Source organism: Mirounga angustirostris, unplaced genomic scaffold (genome assembly GCF_029215605.1).
Source record: "Mirounga angustirostris isolate CCGP_5_RB_7025 unplaced genomic scaffold, mMirAng1.0.hap1 SCAF_8, whole genome shotgun sequence".
In the NCBI taxonomy this organism is placed as follows: Eukaryota; Metazoa; Chordata; class Mammalia; order Carnivora; family Phocidae; genus Mirounga; species Mirounga angustirostris.
Genome location: NW_026991716.1, coordinates 92,681,191 through 92,706,270, shown reverse-complemented (window position 1 = coordinate 92,706,270; position 25,080 = coordinate 92,681,191). Strand labels below are relative to the sequence as shown.

The following is a 25,080-nucleotide window of genomic DNA, read 5'->3' as shown; positions in this document are numbered from 1 at the left end:
TTGACTTAAAATGCAGGGTGCTAGTTTATTTATTTTATAGATTGAGAAATTTATTAGCATTTAGTGTTTATCATCAGTATTTAGGATTATTCAAGGAATATCAAAGGAATCTGAATTTATTAGTAAAAAGGTTTAATATCATTTTTCAAATTGTATGTTTATTTATTTATTTTTTAATGAGAACATTCCTTACAATGTGAAGCATCATTTTGTTAAAATCTAATTTTTTCGGGGCACCTGGATAGCACAGTTGGTTAAGCGTTAAGACTCTTGGTTTTGGCTCAGGTCGTGATCTCAGGTTTGTGAGATCAAGTCCCACCTCAGGCTCAATGCTTAGTGCAGAGTCTGCTTAAGACCCTTTCTCCCTCTGCCCCCCCCACCCCCCGTGCATGCTTGCATGCGCTCTTTCTCTCTTTTTCAAATAAATAAATCTTTTTTAAAAATTCTCTAATTTTTTCATAATGAAGTTTTTTCATATAGGATTTGGGTATTTATCATGTATCATGAATATTGTAATATATTTAAATCAGCATTAAATGCAAAATACTTTGGCATTGCAGTTTTTTTGCAACTAAAAATAAGTTGTCTTCTATCTAAATCAATTTCTCCTTATCTCTAACATTAGAAATTAAATGTTCGTGTACCATAAAATGCTGTTCCAATTAGACTTTGTTAAAGGAAATACTGCCCAGTATGTAAATTCAGATTTAGCAGATTATGTCCAATTTTATCATGTTGGAGATATCACTGTACATAGAGTCAAAACAAAACAGTATTAACAGAACTTTTCAGCCTGTAGGCATCCCCTTGTGAAAACACAGACCACTCTCTCTTTCACAATGTTGAAGAAATAAAAGTGTGTTGAGTATGAGAAATGGAGACCATTTGGTAACTTTATAAGTGAAGACAAAACCAAAATGAGCAACACTCTCCTCTTGATGATTATGATTCCTAAATTCATCAGGTGTCCAGATGACTTTTTGTTTGTTTTCAGTGCAGAGCCTCTCCCATAGCAAAGGGGCACTGAAGGCAGGCCTGTCTCATGGACTATCCCTCCAGTGGCCCAAATTCTTCGCAGAATTGATCCTGAGCCAGCTCATGCTTGGTCACTGATTGTCAAACATTCCTTTCCATCTTTCTCTCTTGGTGGTCTTCTTGTACTTTGATTGCCCTATGCCCCAGATTTTTAATGAGGTGCTACCCTTACCACGCAGTTTTTGAGAGTTTCATACTTAGTAGATGTGAATGCTAGAGCAGAGAGCAAGAGAAGATGCATGAGGCAGAGGAGGTTAGTGCTTCCCGTTCATATACAGGTTTGAACAGCACGGGTTTGAACTGCTCAGGTCTATTTATGTGTGGACTTTTTTCAATGAATACAGTACTGTAAATGTATTTTCCCTTTCTTATGATTTTCCAGGCAACAGTAGGCTCTGAAGTTTTAGGGGAGTCAGAAGTTCTACTTAGGTTTTTTTTTTTATACATAGATATTTGATGATGCAGGGGTCAGCATCTATAATCCCTTGTCGTTCAAGGGTCACCTGTGTTAAATAGATCTGACATTTGCTTGCCACCTCAATTATTTGGTTCTTTAACATTTTAGAAATCTACAGTGTGGTAAACCTTCAGTATTTTTGATACCTTTGGAAAGTGTGATATTTGAGATTGGTTTCATAACTATTTTTCCCACAGAATTCATATACAGAAAACAAAAGAACATGGTTTTAATGCTCCAAGGCCAATGGATGGGTTACACATGAGCTGGATGGCTTGCTCCTGAACACCAGCCTATCTCTCATTAGGAACATGAACCTATTCATTTCTTTGGACTTTTTGACAATTAGTGGCAGAAAACCGTAGAATCAAAACCTAAGCCACATTTTGATATGAAATTTGTGGTTTCATTCTTCTCCTCAGTACCCTAATGCTTGATGCCATAGAGCCAAAACTATCTTTAAAAGAATACTAAAGCTCCGGATTTGCTTTGCCTTTCTCTAGGTGATATTTAGTATGTAGCCTTAACTTGAAAGCAACATAAGGTATATTAGTCTGTCTTATCCAGTGTTTCTCAACTGTGCATGGTTTTGCACCCCCGGGCACATTTGGCAATGACTGGAGACATTTCTGGTTATTACAATTGGAGGATGCTAATGGCATCTCTGGGGTAGAGCTTAGGGTTGCTCCTAAACAGCCTGCAGGGCACAAATCCTTACAAAATAGAATTCTCCTGCTTCAAAGTGCCAAGATTGAGAAACCCTAGTCTTATCAAATTATTTGCATTTAAAATATCACCATCTTTTTAAGAAACATGATTCTATCTTTGACTTCCTCATCAATCTCTCAAATTCTCTACCAATCTCTCAATTCTTTATTGCTATAGTGGCTTTTACTAGGTACCTATGGATGTAGATTGTGCTATACCACCTGTATTCTCCATGCAGTAGGGCACAAAAAGCAGAGTAATCACTTACTACTTATGGGATAAGTGGAAATAACATCACTATCAGAAAACATATGAGTGAATAAACCAAATGTTTGTGTTTTTTTTTTAAACTAGATGCAGGTAAATGTGACAATTTGAAATAATATCAACAACAACAGTTACCACATTGAATTTTCACATCATCTTTGGAAGATAGATACTCTTACACTGATTTTACAGTATAATAGTATTTTGACAATTTATGTGGTTGAAATATTGCTGTTATGTTTACCTTAGGCAAATTAGCCTCACTGAACCTTATTTTCTTATTCTGTAAAATAGTATATTGAATGAGGTTGTCCCTGCTGCAGTTTCAGCTCTAACATTCTAAATATTTTTTAGTTAAGATGTACAGATGATTCCTCTTAAAAGTTCAGATGTTCAGTTTATTGATCAGTATTTATAGATGAGACAGGAAAATTATCAGAGGATAACCATTGCCACTCATATTTTTCAAAATAAATAATGTAAAATGCGCTGAATTTAGAGCCAGGAGTTTGTGTGATTCCCTTCTCCAGTTTTAAAAAGATAGATGTGTGTTTGTTTCATTATTTGTTCAAGTTTAAATAAAAATTTAGTTCCTTGGGGTGCCTGGATGGCTCAGTTGATTAAGCACCTGCCTTTGGCTCAGGTCTTGATCCCAGGGTCCTGGGATCGAACCCCACATCGGACTCTGCTCAGCGGGGAGCCTGCTTCTCCTTCCCCCTCTCCCTCTGCTGCTCCCCCTGTTTCTGTGTTCTCTCTCTCTCTGACAAATAAATAAATAAAATCTCTTTAAAAAAAATTTAGTTCCTAGTAAACAAAGCTTATTTGGTCTTGTCAGGTCAAGACAAAAGTCTACTTGTCAATTTTTCACATTCAAATGAGTTTTAATATGAACGTTTTTGTTTTGGGACTTGGGAAATGTTGTATATGAACTTCAGTATCCTCTGTGATTAAGATGATAGAAAAATACCTTCGTATTAGATTAAACTCTGGAAAGCTAGGCATTGCTTTCACGTGCTAATAGGTGGAATTTAAATTTGTATTTATTTTTAATCAGTTGCCTAGTACTAAAATAAATTTGGATACCAGCAGTTCATAATAGTTAATAGCCTGTATAAATGGGTCCCAAGACACCTGTTCCTTTATTGTTAATGAAGCTCTATTTTATGTGCAGGAAGACTAGAGTTCCTGTTGATTCTCTGTCCTAGCATATCTCCCTGTCTCCTGTGTGCATATTTAAATAACATTAAGAAATGTTGTTTCCTCTTGTTTTCTGTCATCTCTAGAATTCTGCCAGACACAATTATTCTCTTTAATAGGTTGTTTCTTCCCAAATGCATTAGAGTGATATTTTTTCCTGTTTTGTGTGTTTTGAATTTTTTTAGAATTAAACCTCAATCATGTAATGTTACGAGGATTTGATGTAAAATTATGATGAGTTAATAGCACCAGACACACAAATAGCCAAATAAAGTTTCTCAAGGAAAAAATAAATGACTTGTGGAAATTTTAATAGCCTGTGGAAATGCAAAAAAACAAAGAGGTAGAAATCAGTTCCCAGGCTCTAGTATCATCATAGTTTATCCTCTGAGATTATTTAACTGTATATTATTCTCCCTATTGTCTTTTGCTGACAATTGGGAGACTTTGTAATTATTTTATTTCTGTTTGCTATTTCATATCAAGCAAGAGGTCATTGGTCTTCTTGCAAATAATTTGAAAGGGGAAAACCATATATACAAAGAACTATTATTCCAGTCTACCAGACATTTGTGAGTTTCTACGTGGTAGAATTTTGCTATGAATAGGTGGCTCAAAATAACTTTTGTGATTTTATGGCATTCATTTCTACTTTCTTGGGGACAGTATATTAACAGGTTTTGAAGAGCTGTTTTTATATGTGTGCTCCAGAAGAAGGTAAAAAGCATCCTTCTTATCTCTGCAGCTTTTTCCTTCTCCAAACACCTGAATTTTCACTACTGTTGGTGATAGTTTAAAGGTCATTCTTGAAAAAGAGAGTATCATATCATATCATATCTTGGAAAAAAAGAATATCGTATCATAAGTGAGAATTACACTGCTGCATTTATTTTGTGACTGCTGAGAGTAGAAAATACGTTGTAACCAGCCCAAACACTGCATATATCCTAAAAGAAGTGAAAATTCGCTATTCACAAGTCTTGCTGATAACGTTAATCTTTGTAAGAGGTAAACCTTACTATCTAGAATAACTCATAGGGAAAGGTGTTTCACACCTCAGTCTTGTATTTTGTTGAATTCCTTTATAGTAAAATTTACTATACCAAATATTCAGTACAACAATGTCTCTGCTTCAGTCTCATGCCTCTCTGCAATGGAAAAGAAATCTAACACTAAATTGTGTATCCTGAAAAGATAAAAGTGGTGATTGGAGATCTCTTTCTCATTAAGGGTGAAGAGAAAAATGAATCACAGTCTCTCTGGTGCACGTTTAGAAGCACACCTGAGGAGTATGTTTTATTTAAAAAAATTTTTTTAATTGAAGTATAGTTGACATATTGAAGAGTATGTGATTTTTGCCTAAATTGGCATATGCCTAGGATGTTCATATCATTATATTTAAAGCTCTTAGTTGATTCCGTTTTATTGCCAGGGTTGAGAACCACTCTAAGAAGAAGATAAGCGAAGCTGGGGGCTTTTGGTTGCTAGGTAGTTTCAGACACATTGAAAACCCTCTGAAAAGGGCTTCTGGTTACGTGAGCTCTTGGGTAGTGATCACTCACTGTAGGTAGGCATGTAGGTTTTTTGGGTGGATGAGTTTGGTACCTTATTGGAGACTCTCCAGCCTCATATGAGAAAGGAGGCTCTTTCCTAGTTTCCCCAGGTTTAAATAATTCCCCCAAATTGTGTTATGGCAGCAGTGTTAGTAGACTGTGGAGTTCACTGTAGCTCATCCAAGATACATAATTAAAATTTTTTTTCCCAGTGAGTCAAATATAAATCTAGAACAGTCTCTTCTACTCTTAAAATGTTTGAAATGAAATTTGTTGTTGTTGTTTCTCAGTTAAACCATGATATACTTTACATCATCCAGATCCACTCTTTTCATAAATATGCATACCCTTTTTCTGTATTCTCATCATGGCCTGTTCTGCAGAATGAAATACCTCACTTCCAATGAACTTGCTTTGATGTGAGAAGCAAGGAAAGAATTTATAAACGATGGAAGTCAGCAAATTTAGGGATAGATGCATGAGAGGGAGAATACAGGACAGTTACCATTTACTGAATGTTGTTTTATATAAGTGTAATCAGATGGCTGTTTATATAATTAAAAATAGTAAATATTATCCCAAGTTTTTTTAATTTTTTTTATTAGCATTCCTCCCCTCGCTTGGAAAATATGTCTGTGCCTCTAGGATGGGCCTGTTAAGAAAGGTTGCCAATGCTCCTGTGGAGCCCCAGGCTCAGGTCCAGCCCCCTCTGCCTGCCTTCCAGATACAGGGTTACTGCTGCAAATGTGTTGATAATGCATGCACGAATTGGCTGTTCAAACTTTTACTGCCAGACTAATCACATTTCTAGTTTCTTGGCTTATTTAACTTTTTTAGCAAATAGTACCTAGCAAGTTACCGCAGTTAAACCTGTGGAATTCAGAGCACCTGCATCTCTGAAAGCCACTGCTATGTACCTGGAATGGAATCTGATTTTTAAATAACGTTTTGCCACTTGCTTTTACAACCTGTTGTTTATGGTAAAGAAATTCTCTGTGCTTCTTACTTTCTCATTTGTTCTCGAAGAAAAGATGGCCCAGGAATACATTTACAGACATGGTTCCCCTTTCATTATTTCAATCCATTATTTTCTCCTCATGAGATTCATATTTGTGGTGATAGGCCCTGCATGGCAAGTGCTGAGAAAACATTTGTGCAGAGTCTTGCCAAGGAAGACTGTTGACTCTGTGGAGTATAGTATAGTGACTTCACTGTTCAAGATCCTCGTGTGTTTATTAAAAAGAAAAAACCTCAGATACTAGTTAATTCTATTTGTCTAAATTACTAGATCTTGTGGTTAGTGTATTAAATTTATTAAATAGTTCGTGTATTCAATACAGTATTACAGCAGTTTTATTGATATACTGGCAGAGAAACAAACATGACCACTCTTTACCATCTGTTTATGCTATATAAAGAAGACCATGTTGGTTGCCATGGAAACTACATTTCCAAAACCACTGAGTGTTTGCTTAAAATCTCCAGCCTTTTAAAATCATAAGCTTTATTCCTGAGAAAAAAGAATAGAAAAGTACATTTTAAAATTTCCAGTGATTTTCTAAAAGTAATTTTTCTGTAAAATTCATTTATTATTTCTAGGCTGATATTTTACCTCAAGATTTCATAAATTAAATTGAGGGACTCTTAATTTGAGAATTTTTGGCATTTTCAAGAACTGGGGAGAAAATGTTAATGCTATCCTATTGAGAGGTGCCACCTATTTTTTATAAGTAAAGGCTTTGCTTCTTCAGAAAAACTTTATTGATGTAACAGTTAAAAGGAGTCTAAAGAGGTAACAAATATAATAACATGGTATCTGGGGAGGAAAGGCAGTTGTAATGTAATTACCATGGCTAACCATGTTTAGTTACTGCTGTCCTATTAGCTAATATTGAGAAAAATTATAGCAGGGAAGTTCTGGCTTTAAACAGAATGGTTCTGACTTTAAAAAGTGTGGGTATTAAAAATTACTCTGTTATAATAAGTGTAAATACAAGAACTGTTTTGCAGGAAAATGAAACAAGTGGAGTAATTAAGTTGTACTAAAATTACATATTCATAAAAGATAATTTTTAATAATAGAATTTTAGAATCTTCTAAAGTATTCAAAATGTAAAATGTATAATTGAGTTTTACGTTTAAAAATGGGAGGAAATCCTTATTTCAATGTATGCAGCTATAGATGCCAAACTAAGGTTATTCTGTTTGGTTTTCGTATTATAGACTTATTTAGGGATATAATGGTAGAGTTAAGTTTGTGTGAATCTTTTCTGTGATACTGAAAAATTAAGGTAATCATGGCCCATCCTTACAAGTTTAAGAATCTTTTAAAGGTAAACTCATAATAGCTATACTAGCTTAATAGATTAATTTTCTGCTCTTTTTCAAACACATGACTGTTTTTGCGGCATTTTCTTACATAGGTTTGCTTTAAAACAAAATACATTTCTTAGTAACATTTTTTTAAATTTTACTTATTTTTTAAGTAGTTTTTTTTCAAGCCCCGTGTAGAGCCCAGTGTGGGGCTTGAACTCACGACCCTGAGATTAAGACCTGAGCTGAGATCAAGAGTGGGATGCTTAACTGACTGAGCCACCCAGGTGCCCCCTTAGTAACATTTTAAAATTGTGATATGCAAAATCGGACTGAGTAGGCCTCCGAATTGATAAACTTAATCATGTTTCTGTGATTTGGAAAGTTTCTTTATCAAAAAGTCTTAGCTTATTAGCCCATTCCCTTAAAATCTCATAAAAATATGAAAATGTTTTTCTATCACCTGAAAGATTATTTCAGAAATGTATATCAGTAGAAGGCTCTGTTAATGCTGTTTGGGAGGAAAGTACTGGATCCCACTGTAGTTAACTAAAGAACATTCTGGAAGAATGCAGACATAGAGAATAACTGTGTTTCTGAAAAGAATGAAAATATTAGACCTTTTAGTTGAGCTTAAATAATTTTGCTTAAAAACTATAATTTTCACCAATTTCTTATGCAGGCAATAGCTTGGAAAGTATTTATATCACACTTGGAGACCAGATTGAATGGGGACCAGAGTATAGTGTGAAGACTGTCAGTGCTTATATAGTATAGATAACTTTTCAGCTCTTGAATACTATGCAACAGTTAGAACCATTCAGTAAGCACAGATCAAAATACAAAATGTCTGAAGGTGAGGAACACATTCCAAACAGTCAAGCATTTTGATAGGCCTCACTAATCTATTGATAAGTTTCTAGTTTCAACCTGTGTGTGAATAATAAAACAAAATGGTCCTGAAATATATTGGCCACAGGGTTCACCTGATCCTTAAACCTAGTATTAATCTGGCTACTTTTGAGGGAAGGGGGAACCTTTTGATATCGGATGATACAAATAATACCATTCTTGTTAATATAACCACACTAGAACTTTATACCAAGGGAAATCATTGCTTACAATCGAGGACCAAATTCATTAGGTTTTTGACACATGTGTTGAGAGGCAAGGATTTTATACTTTTATCATTGTCCTCGAATTCATAAGGTTTGGAGCATTATTGGCAATGTGGAGAGAGTAATTATTTTTGTCCCATTACTTTTTTCAATTTTATTTTATATTTTAATATAGTAAAAAAAAAGTTTTCTCTTTAAATTTTTATGTCATCCCTAGTTTCTCCCTCTCTCCTAAATTTGAGATCATATTTATTTTGCAGTATCTTTTTAAAAGCCATTATGTAAAACAAAATCTCTATTTGTGACCTTTTCCTTTGCTTTTTACATTATCATTATTACTAAATGTGAAATATTTTTTTTCAGGGACAGGATAATGACTGTGTATCTCAAATATTGAAACTTCCACTGTTCAGTCATTTGCTTATCAGTTAAACCTCATAAATTTTCTTTTTTATTCATTTGAGAAAATTTGCAGCAATATATTTTTATCTTCCCAATTTTTTTTTTTTTAAGATTTATTTATTTATTTGAGAGAGGGAGAGACAGTATAAGCAGGGGAAGAGGCAGAGGGAGAGGGAGAAGCAGACTCCCCACTGAGCCGGGAGCCCGCCATGGGGCTTGATCCCAGGACCTGGAGATCATGACCTGAGCCGAAGGCAGATGCTTAACCATTGGAGTCATCCAGGCGCCCCCCCGCCTTTTTTTTTTTTTTTTTTTACTTTATTGAGCTAATGATACATACTTGCTCAGGAGAAGCAATGATTGTAAGTGTTCACCAATGTCTGGCATGCTCTGATATGTGAGGAATGGGATATTTATATAGTACCTCCCCACAAAACTTATTAATTATAAAGAGGAAAATGTGTCTTTACTGTGGAAAAGTATGGTCAAAGTGAAAATCTCCTGTGAGGAAACAAACTGAAATTGAGGTGGGAAGAACACAAAATCATTTCTGTGATATTCCTGCCAAAGATGCACAACCTGAATCTAATTATGACGAGATGTCTGGCAAACCCACATTGAGGGAGCTTCTACAAAATAACTGGCATGTAATCTTCAAAATCATCAAGGCCATGAAAGTCAAGGAAAAACTAAGAAACTGTTCTAGATTAAAGGAAACCAGAGACATGGCAACTAAGTACAATGTATAATTCTGAACGGGATCCTTCTGCTCTAATGAATATGATTGGGATAATTGGCAAAACTTACATGGCGTCTGAGAGTTAGATGGTAGTGATGTATTACTGACTTCTAAATGGTTCAGGAAAAGAAAATTCTTTGTTCTGTACTTAGAACTGTGCTGTGAGTTTGAGACTGGTTTTTAAGAAGGGGCAGAGTGGATGAGGAAAGATGTAGGCTCTGGATTCTAATGCCTGGGTTAGAATCATGACCCTACCACTTAATTATTACTTTCCTTGTGTCTCAGTTCGTCATCTGTAAAATTAGAATAAAAAATGGTACCCGACAACCTTGCGTGAGATTTAAGTGAGTAAATGCATATAAAGTGCGAAGAGTAGTACATGCAGTAGATATTAGCTATTACTTGGGTTTATTTCTGGGGTAAGTGGACACGAATGGGTGTATCAGTGAGCAGTGTTTAGGATCTTGGATTATTTATTGTTTGTGGTGCTAAAGTGACCTTGATACTGATGGAAACATTTCAGCTTAGAAATATGAAGTAAACAGTGTGCTACAAGTCTGTACATTGAAATAAATGTAGATACTAATTTTTTTATTTGAGTAGTTATAGAGTTTAAAAACCAACAATAGCTGTTTTATTTGAGCTTGATATTCCAGTGACTGTTCAAAGGCTCTTCAGCCTTGTACCAACAGGAAACAAAACCTAGCTTGTTTGTTTTATTCCTAAGTTCCATCCATCCTTTCACTTTGGAGTCCTGCTCTTGCCTCCACATTATTGGTCCCTGGGAACCAAAGAACTTCAACACAGAAGCAGTAATTATGGGAGTATCTTTGGAGTCAAATAGTCCCAATTTTGAATTCTGACTCTCCACTTACTTTTGACCTTGGACAAGAAACTATCTCCAAGCCTCCGCTTTCTCACCCTGTAAACTGGAGATAACTGTAGTACCTCCTTCACGACGTTGTTGACGGCACGTAAAGTGCGTCACCCACAGTATGTGCTGTAAAACTGGGAGCTTGCGCCCTATCCCCGACTCCATTGCCCGTGCGCTTGCGCCCAGAAAGTCAGTGAAAAGGATCTATGACTTATCTCATTAGTTTTTTCTCATTTCTAGTGAAATAAGGGCTGTCATTTTCAGCTCATGCCCCGTACTCTTACAGAAGGGGTGGGAGAAATGGCATCCTAATGCGGCAAAACCTAATCACGACAACAGCATTTTTTACATTTCCCAGTATTTTATAGCTATCGTGCTATCCTTTACTCACTTTTACTTTTTTTTTTTTTTAAAGATTTTATTTATTTATTTGAGACAGAGAGAATGAGAGAGAGAGAGAGAGCACATGAGTGGGGGGAGGGTCAGAGGGAGAAGCAGACTCCCTGCCGAGCAGGGAGCCCGATGCGGGACTCGATCCTGGGACTCCAGGATCATGACCTGAGCCGAAGGCAGTCGCTTAACCAACTGAGCCACCCAGGCGCCCTCTCTTTTACCTTTTAAAAATGAATTATTTTAGTATTAATTAGAACAAAATACAGCTATTAGGATGGGAACAAAAAGTCTCTAAATATAAATTTCCTGTCTTATTTTAATATATTCTTAGAAATAAAAACATAGAATGTATGTAAATGATTCAAGTAACTGTTTTCATGGAGAAATTCACATTCTGCCCAATCAAGGAAAAGATTCAAGGTGTTCGGTAAAAAATGGTGAAAAATGTCATCTCTCCCTTCCCTGAAAGTTACAATTTTGTGGACTACTTTAGAGGATCGAGTGTCACAGGCCACCAAAAGGGCACAAGGCCCTAAGCCACCAGCTGGGCCCAAGCAGATCCTCATTTCAGTGTAAGACTCCTTGGCTGTGGTGTAGACCCTGGCTACTCCGGCAGTCTGTGAGGGTTTTTGTTTTTGTTGTTTAGTTGTGGTTTCTAACCTGGACAGCACTTTCACTGCAGTGCAAACTTTACTCAGCCTCTGTGTGAATGGGCGCTATTCAAGGCTTCCCATGGCCTTGTATTTAATGGACCACAAATCCTCTGGCTCGGGGCTGCCTGTGAGTCTTGTTGAACTTGACTATAAGGAGAAGCCTGCACCCAACTGCTTGTCCAGCTCTCGGCACCAGACCTGTAATCAAGAGAAGTTTTAAAGAGGTGCTTAGGAGAAATTAACTTTAAAAAATTTTTTCACACCTCTTACCTATAAGGTTCTTTCTAAGCCCTGATTCTAAGCCACCATTCATTTTTATCACTCTGTGTATTTTAATGCTGCTGTGATCATGATTTCTCGTTGGGTGAATACGGGTTTTGGAGGCAGACACCTGAATTGAGTTCCAGGTCTCTCACGTATTGGTTATATAATCTTGGGCAGGTTACCTTATTAATTCATTCAGTAGGTATTTATTGAGTGTCTGTGTGTGCCAGGCCTGGGTATATACCAGGGTGGATGAGATAGTCAGTTTACCCAAAGGAAGCTTGGTGGGAATCTAGTAAATGAGGGATTTCTTCCCAGAGCCTTGTGACCTAGTAGAGTACAGCAAGTGTTATTGTTATCTGAGGATTAAATTGCCTAGAATAATCTGTGTGTAATTTATCCCAAGCATCCCTCTCTTCATTCAGTAGGTGCTATCCTATTAATTAATATCATGTGAATAAAACTATAAAAAATTGAATTATGTTTTCCTGTTGACACACATAATTTGGGAGATGCCACTGTCATAGTAATCTTTCCCCTTTACTACCTCTGTTAGTGGCTTGCTTATTTATGTATTTATTTATTATTTTTTTAAAGTAATCTCTACCCCCAACATTGGGCTAGAAGTCACTACCAAGAATCGCACACTCCACTGACTGAGCCCACCAGGCGCCTCAGTGATTATTTTAAATATTTGGATGGCAGTATTTGTGATTATGAGAACTAATAGGTTTGAATTTAGGCAGCCAATCATGAGATCTATTCTCTTTTGAAATTCTGTGAAAGATGAACACAGGCAGTCTATGTCCCACCACCTGTCACTTCTAATTCTCCCATGGTTTGGTTTCCTGTACCTTGACTTCAGTGTTGATTTTGGAAAAATAAAAGAGATGTTCCTAAAAATTTTGCACTTGATTTTTGAACCATCATGTTGCAACAATATGGTTTTAGATTTTGATTGTTTTTTTCTTCATTTTTAAAAAAGTCATTTCTCCTGCCAAAATCCATGCTGCATTTCACTTTGCTACACCCCAGGCCCCACCCCAATTTGCCCTTAAGGTAGTATCTGTTTCTCTATAAAGTGTTTCATCATTTTTTTCCAACTTGCTTATTTTTACTGGCTTCTCCCATCTGCTATCGAATCTTTACTTCTGGCTTCACCTCTTCATGTTATGTAAAAGCCAACTGAATGATCTTTTACCTTTTTATCTTTTCCAACTTATTCTCAGGCAAATATTCTAAATTTTGCACCCATTGGATCACTTTCATTAGCTAATAGGACTTTGATACACCAAGTACTAAACAAATTGGGTATTACGTGAAGACATTCTTTTTTTTTTTCCTAAAGAGATTCTTTTTCAATAAAAAATATCCTCATATACTTAGCCGAGTAAAACGATAGAAAATTATGGAAGATTAATCTGAGAGCAGTTCTTTTAGAGTGGCAAAGTCTATTAAAATCAGGACTGCAAGTTGAGAAAAGCACTGAGCATTAAGGGAACACTCATTCATGTTTGGTTGATTTATTCCCTGCGCAGACTGCTGGTGGTAGTAAGAGGTGTAATTCACAGCGTTAACTCTTAGCCAGTGGCACCGCTTGAGTGGTGGTATGAGTCTCGTGTGTCTGTGGAGTGTAATGATGCCTGTATTCAGCACTCAATTTTTCTACCCCTTTGCTTCAACACTAAGTTGCTTTTTTAAAATGTGAACAAAAGAGGTCTGTATATAAAAATTACTGTATGAGATAATTTTAACAGAGTTTTCAGTGTGATCAAAATATTATTTTTTTAAATGGCCCTAATTTTTACATTCATATTTTTAAATCTTCAGTTATCATTTGAGTGCAAAAGTCTTTGTGGGTGGTGGTGTTTTTTTTTTCCTGGTGGTATTGTCTAATTCTAAGGTGGCCAGCTTACATCTTGCTGCAAACTTGATCAATTATGGCATTATTTTATACTTCTTTTTTATTTCAATCACATATCATCAAACTACTGGTGTTAGTAATCATTTCTGAAAAGCTCCTGGCTTGATTTTCTCCCCCTCCCCAACAACCCCTATGCCCTACCCCCATTCTACTTTTCTCTTCTCTCTTACTTCCTTTTTTTTCCCAGCACCTGTCTCCTGCCACATGCCCATCAAACCTAATTGCAGCTTTGGGAGGGCTTTGGTAAGGCAGTTCCTTGGCCCTGATGTCCCTCAGGGATTTAATTCAGGTGGGATGTGCGTGTGGCCCTCGAGCCATGTCAGTGACTGCTACAGCTCCCAGATTCTAAGGGCTGGTCACCCCAGGCCCTAAATTTGTTTCAAATCTAGGGAAGTTTAGTCTCAGGGTAGATATGGCAGGAATAATACAATTTGGGTCATTTTGTCAATGGAAATTAACCTCCAGTTCTTCTGCTAATTTTATATAAAAATCTGTGACATGCAGACTATTTTTAGTCTCCCTCAAATTATAGTGCTTTAAAACAATTTTCATGAGTGTTAATTTTTTTCTTTTACAACTGAGTAATATTACTGTCATTGAATTACTAATTATATATTTTTTTAAACAGCACTTCTTTGATACCATTTAAACATTGGCCTTGTGTCTAAATCTTAGAGAAATTAAAGGTGAAATATGAGAATCCACAAGGCACCCAACATAGGACTCTGGGGTTCATTAAATGTGGGTTAAATTTTTTTCTTGAAATGAGAAACACAACTATAATGTAGTAAGTCATCTGCCTTCTTAAAATTCTGTTACTCTTAAAATACAGTACTTTTTTTTTCCAGACTTAAAAAGAGATCTGTGCTCTTACGCATTTTAGGAAATAAATCACCCTTAATCTAAGAATCTGTTGATTAACGCTTATTATCATTTAAGGTATTTGCTTCCTATCTTGTTTCTTTTCATTTTTAAAAATATTTTAAACATGCAGAAAAACACAAGGACACTTTGTATATGGAACACCTATATAATGATACCCAGATTTAAAACGTTAATGTTTGCCATATTTTTTCTAGTTTTTGTCCTTGGCCTTGTTTATATGCATATGTATGTGCATATATTGAAACATAATTGAGATATTATGTATACAGTTTTATATTCTATCTTCATTTAACATTTTAAGTATTTTTCCATGTCATTAAAAAAGTTTTAATGCTTTCTTGCAACACTAAATTTGTTCTAGTATATGGACAGATTTTTTGTTTTTAAATGGTGATAATTCTATTCCTACTTAATTAATTTTACATTATGCTTCCAGTTCTTTTGACTTTATATATCACATACTTTATGTGACTTAAAACACTATTTTTCAAAAAACTGCAGGTTGCAACTCATTAGTGCAAAATCAATTTATCAGGTTGTAGTCAGCATTCAAAAAAATTAGAAAAGATCAGAGTATTTCTAGTGGTTCTTTGGCAAAAACAGTGCACATTGTAGGCAATCCTTATGTTTCACTTGTCTGTATATAAAGTTTAAAAAACTGTGTCTAGGAGTTTCTGTCACTGTCCTAAAGCATTATTAGGAATCTTACCAATCAACCCACCTCATGTATGTTAGATTTGACATTTATCTTTGATGCTTACATTTTTTTGGATTGACTTACTGGAATTGGATATATTTAAAGTGGGATAATAAAATAGTAAAGCTCTATCCCTCTAGATGTTAGCATTGGAGGGAGTTCTTCTCGTGGGGGTCTGAGCAGTACTGATTCTTTGGCATTCAGTTTTATTTCGAGGTGCTTTGAGCGGACTGAAGGGTGATGGTCCCTTCTTTGTCGGTGGTAAAGTCTTTCCTTAATATTTGACTATAAATGTACCAGAAGATTGTGATTTGGCTCATGGCATAAGTTAGAATTCTGAACTCTTGAGCATACATCTCAAAAGTTTTCCCTCGTGCCCCAGTTCTGCCATCCTACCTCAACTCTCCATCTGGAACTAATCCCTACCTTCTGTTCAGAGTGAGGACAGCCTTCTCTCACGGGCAGTGATGCAATTCATTCACTTCTCTAAATGAGGACACAAAACACATAAAACACTCCAGTTTATTGAGTTCTCTCTATTTAAAACTTAAGGACTAGGTCCTTTAATGTGGTATAATTCTCATATACGGTAACTTTCCAGGGTGGCATTAAAATCTCAGCATGTTTTTTAGAGTATGTTGGGGCTTTTCTCCTGTGTGGCTGTCACTTTTAAAGAATATACTCTGATTTAGGAAGAGGGACTCAAGACGCAGAGCTGACTGGCTGAATGTAGCAAATGGAGAACAGAAGAGATGAGAAAAGTCGGGAATAGTAGTGGGGCTCTTTGGGTGGGATGTGTGAGATGGAGAATCTGCTGTTCTACTTCTTGAAGCTATTTATTCTCTCACCTTGCATTTTTTTTAGAGACCTGTTCTATGTCAGTTACTCTGGTAGGTGCAGGGCATCCAAAGATGACAAGCCTGAGTACCTTCAAGATTTTCACAGGCTTATTGAGGTGTAGTACCTGCGAACCAGTAATTAAATAGCAAGGCCATAAAGCATGAGCGAGCCTAGCTTTGGGGTCCAAATTACGCACTTCCATTACTAGTTGACTGGTGTGACTAGTAATTATTTAACTTTTCTCAGCCTTTTTTCTAATTTTCCTCATCTGTAAAGAGATATTACCAATTACCTTGCATGGGTTTTGTGAGATTTCGAGCATATGCCTGGAAGGCATTGCATGCTTGGCATTATAGCATGTTGTGGTTGTCGTTTGTCTGTGTCGTTGCTATCATTTTTATTATTCAGTGTTTTAAGTGGGAAACTAGAGGTTTATAATAAGTACCATAAAAGCCCATGGAAGGAGCAGCTACTGGCCCTAGTTTCTGTACACTGTGCTGTTGTAGTTCTCGGCCTCTATTGTGCATGCATGTTCACGTTTCTTTCTGGGTATCTGCAGAGACCCCTTTTATTTGTTTGTGGACCCACTGTGTTCCTTCATGGTGGTTACTCATCCTTCCTCCGTCCCCTAAGTAAAGGGATTCTCCAAGATTCCTTTTCTCTTCTCATCCCTGCCCTTCCCTCTTTTCTCTTTTTTTTCTCTCCTCAAAAACTCATCCATCAAGTCCTACTAATTCAGCCATCACCTCTTTGAAGATGCTTCCCAAATCTGTAGCCACAGCATTTCCAGCTACCTGCTGGGCATCTCCATCTGGAAGTCTTTCTTGCATTCAAAGTTAACATGTCCAAAACTGAGCTCATTAATTCCCCATTAACTCTCTTTTTTCTTCCAGTCCCCATGAATGCTAGCATCATCACCTCCAGGAAACAGGTTTGAACCTCACATTCAGCCCTTATCTTTCCTTCGCTGCATGAGGGTCTCCCATCATGCAGTCAGCTGGCCAGACTAGCCTGTTCCGCCTCCGTGCTGTGGCCATCATTCAGCTCTTCTTTGCCGTCACTGCTGCCACTGCCCTAATTTAGGCCCTCATTATCTCCCACCTGGACTATTGGAAGAAGCTACTCCTAACTAATCTTCCCTGTCCTTTCCTTCGCACCCAATATGCTACTGCCAGAGTTACAATATTAGGCCCAGAGTAACAGTTTTAGTCTTTAGCTCTGATCACATTACTCCCTTGCTGACAAACCATCCCTGCCTTCAGATTGCCTGCAGAATGAAGGCCCACCTCCAAACCTGACTCTCAAGGCCCTTCATTCTTTAAGTTGTCTTTTTTCTGGGCTTGTTCACCTTCACATATTGCCCAATGGGTAGCCCCCACAGCTCCTGAACCTGCTCCTCATTCTTCCACTTTCTTATCATGCATAACCTGTCTCTTTCTCCTCAGATGCCCCTCTTTCCATTCCATTAACCCCATTCCAGGCCTACCTCCATTCTCTGCTCAGGGAAGCCTGACCAGCTCTCGGGCTCAGTCTGAGGGCTACCTCTACTGTCGGGAGCACCTCTCGCAAGAAGCACTTTTCTTTCTTCCTCTTTGTACTGATAGCTTTTTGTTACTCTACTACCTTTGGTATCTGTTGCTTGTATTATTCAATTTAAACATATGTGAACCTATTATTATAACTCTTTTATTATGTCACTTATTTCTTTGTATACCTCTCAGGTTTGGTACATATGTGTTGAAGAAATGGAATTTGAGAGGCTATATGGAAAGGTGCCAGGGGTGCTTGGGTGGCTCAGTCTGTTAAGTGTCTGACTCTTGACTTTGGCTCAGGTCATGATCTCTGGATCGTGGGATCAAGCCCCACGTCAGGCTCTGTGCTGGGCATGGAGGCTGCTTAAGATTGTCTCTCTTCCCCGCCCCTTCTGCCCTTTTCCCCCTCAAAAAAAACCACACACACAAAAGCGGGGGGGGGGCATAGCTGTGATTTGAGGATTTGAAATACAGGATTAGAAGGAAGGTAGTAGCTGTGGAAAGATACGATGATGCAGTGAGAAATGCAGTTAGCCATAAAACCATAATGTGAGAAGTTTGCACAAAGTTTCACCTATTCAATCCTTATGTCCATCATGAAATTATGTAGCTATTAGAATATTAGTGTGTGTTTGCTGTTTCCATCTGTTGTAGATCTCGAGCAGAATTTTGGAGGGGTCCAAGTTCTACCCTGCCCCAAAATTCAACTACAGACTTTTCAGGATGATACTCTTTAAAATTAGTGCTATATCCATATTAGCTAATTTTCCAGGACTACATAGTATCCACCATCTATTTAAATTGAATTGCAATATTACTTTAGATTTGGTACCTCTCTAGCTTGTGCACCAAGCTACCCCCATATATCTCATGACTACTGCAAGAGCCTCCTAACACTCCTCCTCATACCCACTTTGTTTTCCTCCTTCCCCTCCACTCAAGTTGTTTTTCCACTGATGACAGGATTTTTTGTTTTTTGGGTTTTTTTAACTACCTGATTATGTCACCAGCTGCTTAATAAAAACTGCAGTGGCTTCACATTGCTCTTTGGATAAAGAGCAAAAGTCTTCACATGGCCTGTTCGACCTTTGTGGTCTAGTCCTCTCTGTCTCCAGCCTCACTTCGTACAGAGCTCTCAGCCTTACATATGCCTGGTTCTGTGCTGTGGATATACTCCTCTTGTCTGTTCCCTTCCCACTATCCCCTTTTACATCTCTTCTTCCTTTGGGTATCATCTCAGTCATCACTTCCTCAAGGAAGCCTCTGACTTTCCTTGCTCAGTCAGTTGCCCTATTATAAACCCAGTACCATCTTTTTTCCTTTGTGGCATTTATTGCCATTGTGATTTTACATTTCTCTGTGATGCTTTCATTATTTCCAGTCTCTTCCACTAGCCTGCAAGCTCCACAAGCCCCATGCCTGGTTTTGCTCGCCATTGCGTCTGTGCGTGGCACAGGGCCTAATTTATGGAAGGTGTTCAGTCTGAATTAGTTGCATGAAGGAATGCAGAAGTGTCTCCTGTGAAAAAGAAGTTTTAGTTGACATGAGCTAAAAGGAACACAATTCTGTAGAACTTAAGTGAGAAAGATTTCAAGGTATTAATAATACTTTCATTCATGACACTATAATTTTGATGACAATAAAGGATTCTTCCAGTTTTTAGACCTATTAGACATATTGTAGAGCATTAGATAATTAAATAAGTGAGGTGAGATCCTAAAGAATCACAGAGTAAGAAAAATACTTCAGATGTCAAATAGTCCAGGCTTCTCTCTAATGTGTATGTCAGAGGCTGTGCAGCTTCCCGAACATCTCTGTTAACAGGGGACTCAGCATCACCAGAGGCTACTTTGTTTTTTAATTTCTTCATGTTAGTCAAAATTGGCCTGCTCTTTTTTCATATTTTCTATCCAGTTGTGTCAGTTTCTGCAGCAATTCTATCTCCTACCCAGACGGAGCCCTTTCAGACGAATAGACTGCTCTCATGCATTCCTCTAGCTTTCGTTCTCCCAACTCTTCCCCTCACACGCTGTGCTCCTGCGATGTTGGTTCTGAAAATAGCTGTGCCCTCCTTTCTTTCCTCCAAACCTTCACCCATATTGTTTCTTCTTTGGAACACCTTATTTTTCCCTCTACTTCCCCTCCCAGCTTTAGCTCCCCTGGCTACTTCCTCCTCATCCTTAAGGTCTCAGGGAGGTCTCTTTCACCCCTCTTTGCCCCCAGTTATGTTAGTGGCCCCTACTCTGTGCTCCCACAGCCCTTGTTCATCCCCTAAAGTAGCTCATGCCACATTTTATTGGGATTTTTAATCCAGACTGTATTATCCACAAGAAGGGAGACCACAGCTCACCAGTGCTCATCACCATGTCATCCACTGTTGTTTACACCATGCCCAATGTGCAGTAAGCATTCACTGCATCTTTTCCTGGATAAATTTGAGAACACGAACTGAACTATTCTCTAAGCCAGCATCCAGAGCTTTTTCTACAGGCATGCACATGACAGTTTAGGATTTCACCAACTTCTAGACATGCTCTGGCTCACCAGTGTCCCTCCTGAAGAAAGGCACTGAGAAGAACTCATGCTGTTTTAGGCAAAGTACAACCTGGACTAGATGAAACATAGTGTCTCTGTAATATAGAGTCCTAGGGACTTTTTTATGCTCAGAAGCAAAATTTCTTTTTTTTTTTTTTAAGATTTTATTTATTTATTTATTTGAGAGAGAGAGAATGAGAGACAGAGAGCATGAGAGGAAGAAGGGTCAGAGGGAGAAGCAGACTCCCTGCCGAGCAGGGAGCCCGATGTGGGACTCAATCCCGGGACCCCAGGATCATGACCTGAGCCGAAGGCAGTTGCTTAACCAACTGAGCCACCCAGGCGCCCCCAGAAGCAAAATTTCTTATTCTCTTTTGGTTGTGAGCTAATTTTTGAGCTGTGGACATTATCAGTTTATCTTGGTACTGCTTTTTTTTTTTTTTTTTTTTTAAGCGTGTTAATGAAATAAATTTGAAGAAGTGGTGTTTGGAAGCAGTTTTTTAATTTACTTAAGCTGTTAATCTCTTCTCTGGGTTGTTAACCACTGTCAAAAGTCGGGCTTTTCTGACTGTTCTCTTGGTTTCTGTCAGCTAGTCCACTACGTTTCACTTCCTAACCTTTTCAGAATGTGTTCTCAAAGTGGCAAGTGTTTCAGTGATGTATGATGATGTTTGCAGGGGGTGGGGGTGTGTGGGAAGAATTCCTCAACTTTTGTTGTTTTGGGAGGTAGAAAAGGAAATTTATCTCCTTTATAAAGGAGATTATGTATGCCGGTAGAGTGCGCTAGACTTTGAGAGATAGGAGGAGAAATGGACTAGAAGAAAGAAAACAGTATGAATTGAGAAAAAAGATAGGTGGCAAAAAAGTAATAAGGACAGAGAATGTAATTTTCTGATTATGTGATCACCTACCACGTGCTTCCACAATGTTATATACTTTACTCTTGTTACTTCTTTCATAAAATGACTATGGAAAGTAGACGTTGTTAACCTCATTTTATAGCGGACGTAACAGTCTCCCAAGTCATACAGCTAGCGAATGGGAGAAGGATTTCTTTTAAACCTGTTTCTAAAGCTGCACTCTTCTAATTTGACTTATTAGCAACTAGTTTTGTACATGACATGAGGCAGATTGGATAGTCACTATAGCATAATGGATAAGAGTGTTTATAGATTCTAGAGCCAGTTGGCCTGGATTCAAATCTTGGCTTCGTCAAGGCTCTACTGTCTACCAGCTGTGAGCAAGTTGCTTAACTTCTCTGTCTGTGTGCCTCATTCTCTTCATTCATCTGCAAAATCAGGGTAATTGTGGTACCTTCCTCTTAGAGCTGTGAATTGATTTAGTTAATACATAGTAAATCCTTAGAACAGTTCCTGGCATATATGAAACACTATGTAAGTATTTGTTGCTGTTCTTCTCCTTCTCCTTCTCAGTTTGTGTGTGTCTCCTGTGAAAGGTCCCATCTCTGAGAACTTTGAGGAAGGTGTCCAAACTATTGCCAGAGCTGTTTCATCAGCATGATGTAGTCAGACTTTTCTCGAGTTTCTCGCCCTCTTGGGGTTCTTACTGTGTCATCATATCCTTCATCCCTAACTGGTCTCAACCCCCAAAAAACAAGCACACGTGCGCACACACACAGCCTCACCTTCCTCTTTTCCCTTTCTCAAGTTAAGAGCCAATTCAGACCTTCTCCTTAGTATTATTATCTAAAAAGGGAAGAATAAAGATTCACCTTAGGTCATACATTAATAAGGATCTAGCAGCATAAGTTAAAATTTGTAATTCAAAACAGAAAACTTAGGAAGTGCTCCTGCTCCCACTTTACATTTACTTGTTATAAAATAGGGTGCTTCCCAGCCTTCCTTCCGTTCAGGTCTACTGGATTTAAGTAGAAAGCTCCATGACAATGAGAAGCTTTGGCTATTTCTGATGATTGTTTGTTTCTGTTGTGATATAACTTAATTACTATAAATTAGCTTCTTTTTCCTAGGAAATTAGAACTTCTTTTTAAAAATTACTAACCCCTCAAACTTGCTGACGATCACTTACTGGATTGAGGGGAAAATATAATTAGAGAAAGAGCTATATCTGTTTCTTTGCAGAGAGCCTGAAGATCTGTCTTATTTTGAAACCAGTAAGGGTACAAAGGGGCCCTTTTTAAAATTTCTGTTTGGAGGGATGAGGGGCAAAGATTTTTCTTAAGTAATGAACTAACTCATTAATTTTGGCTATGTTAACTTAGTTAATTTAAATTAATTCATTGTTCAAAATTTACCAAGGAGGACTTAATAATTTAATGAAGTATAATACAATTTTAATACTTTTTTTCACTACATTCAAGAACTATATTTGTGTGTTATTTATGTATGCATAATGTCTATTTGATTAGTGCTCATGAGCATTGTTCTAATATTTATTATATTGCCCATAGTTTTCTTTCCTCCTTTCTTTCTTTCATTCATTTGTTCATTTGCTCGTCCGTCCATCCTTCCTCTCTTTCTTTCTTATGATGCCATTTAGTTCTTATATGACAACCATTTGCAATACTCTGAGGAAAAAAAACCAATGTATTCCTGGCCTTAGTTATAGTAGAAATTATGAAAATTCAATACTCGTTGCAAAAATAAAATGACATGCTAAGTTAAAGCCATATTGTTGTCTAGAATGATAATGCTTTCCATAAATAATAGGAAATGGCAAGACTTGCTGATGGCATACATTTACATTTTACTTATCAGATAAATTTTTAAGTCCTTTAATTCTCTGAGCATCTTCTCTACCTGTGAAGGCAGAAATCATTTTTTACCACTCTCCCTTACCACCATCTTCACCAAATAATATCACTTCATCCAAGCAATACAATTTGTATTTCAGTTGCTGTTAGCTACCACAGAGCAATTTAAAACTGAGTTGAGCAAACGGTTGAGAGTGTGAGGTGTAGGGTCAAGGAAAATCCAGAAAGAGGGGGAAGCCAGATCATTAGGCCTCACAATTGGAGACTGTCACTTTTAAAACCAGCCATGGGTTTCTCTAGTTGTTTCCGGAACTCATTGCTTTTTCCTGTTAGCTCCTTCTTCCCCCACTTCTGTTTCTTTCCCCAAGTCCCATTCTCTGATTTTGGAAGTCTGGGTGAATAGTAACTTGATGTGGCTGATTCTGTGAGAGTATATTAATCCTCTTCTTTCTTTGTTGGCAGGGGGCTTGTACATGATAGCTGGCATAACCTGCAGTTGAGGGGCTTGGTGGTGCTACTTATTTCTAAAGCAGCTGGGCCCAGCAGCATGAATACTTCATGTCAGAACTATGACATGGTCGGTGGGATCTATTCATGGTAAGAAGAACTTAGTCTTTTGATATCGCTTTCTAAATTGTGTTTCCTTTTACTGAACAGTGGTCAGTGGAGATCACTATTTAGTTCTTTGTCATTCTCAGATTCACGGATAGATTAACATATTTTGTAAGGTTAAAAATGTATTTCTATTGTTCTTTTTTGTTTTTTTAAGTTTACTTATCTATTTATTTAGCAATCTCTACACCCAATGTGGGGCTTGAACTCATGACCCCAAGACCAAGAGTCACACACTCTTCCTACTGAGCCAGTCAAGCACCCCCCTCTTTTTTAAATGTATTTTTATTGTTCTTAACAAGTCTAATAGACGGAGCAGCTCCATGCATCACTGGTAAATTTCCCTATACATTTGAAAACTTTCATTTCTATTCTGGCCATTTAAAATTTTCTATTCATGACTACCCCTCCTTCGCCATCATGGTATTTCTCTTTAGAGACTTGGTCCGGGATTTATGATTTTTAAACCTACTCAGAATGATACCTAACTATAAAATAATGTTGCAACTATCATTTTAGGAGAAGTAGTGTACTTCAGTGCTGTATCATTTCATTATGCTTATTTTTATGGTGAAGAGGTTTTTACTAAACTTACTAGAATAAGAAATTTTTTCTCCTACACACTTAGACTAAAAAACAAATATGTGAGTGTGAGTCATTTTTGCTTCATATAAAACAAACTTAAAATTTTCAGTTTTTTATTTTTTAAAAAAATCACTGCATATTTTGGGGGGCACCTGGGTGGCTCAGTTGTTAAGCGTCTGCCTTCGGCTCAGGTCATGATCCCAGGGTCCTGGGATCGAGCCCCGCATCGGGCTCCCTGCTCTGCAGGAAGCCTGCATCTCCCTCTCCTACTCTCCCTGCTTGTGTTCCCTCTCTCTCTGTGTCTCTCTCTGTCAAGTAAATAAATAAAGTCTTTAAAAAAAAAAAAATCATTGCATATTTTTTAGTAATAGTGTATCAATAACTTTATTTAACTTAGTATTGATTGTGCTGGACATTGTGTTAAAAGCCTCTCTAGAGCCTCTATATAGCCTCGGCAGGTGGACTTTGGCATGTGAAATTAAAACCACTCTAAAAACCTGGGTGACAAGGAAATTTTCCTCACAAAAGGAAACATTTCTAGGAAGTTTGACTTATGGCTACTGTATCTTATGGATTTACTTTAAAAATCAATCCATACCTTAGTTTTTTTTATTCCTACTAGTCTTATCCATACATTTTTTCTTATATAATATTTAGAGATGACTACTGCTTACCAGCTATGAAGTCTAATGATACTTCCTCATTTACAAGCAAGCAAAATTATTACTGTCATGGCTACAAATGACCCCTCCTCCAGCCAGGA

At 37.4% G+C, this 25,080-nt stretch overlaps 1 protein-coding gene across 11 annotated transcripts in view; it reads left to right on the top strand.

Moving 5' to 3' along the window:
- Positions 1-25,080, top strand: part of PDSS2 (decaprenyl diphosphate synthase subunit 2) — a 278,138-nt gene that overhangs the window by 76,147 nt on the left and 176,911 nt on the right. For 10 of the 11 annotated variants that reach the window (XR_010413718.1, XR_010413719.1, XM_064597946.1 and 7 more), the window contains one exon: positions 23,583-23,717. The exons of the other annotated variant lie outside the window; for it this stretch is intronic. Coding sequence is in view for 8 of the 10 variants with exons in the window: in XM_064597946.1 (XP_064454016.1) it covers positions 23,583-23,717 (135 nt within the window). In the remaining 2 variants the exon portion in view is untranslated. The remainder of the gene's footprint in view (positions 1-23,582; positions 23,718-25,080) is intronic. 11 annotated transcript variants of the gene reach the window in all.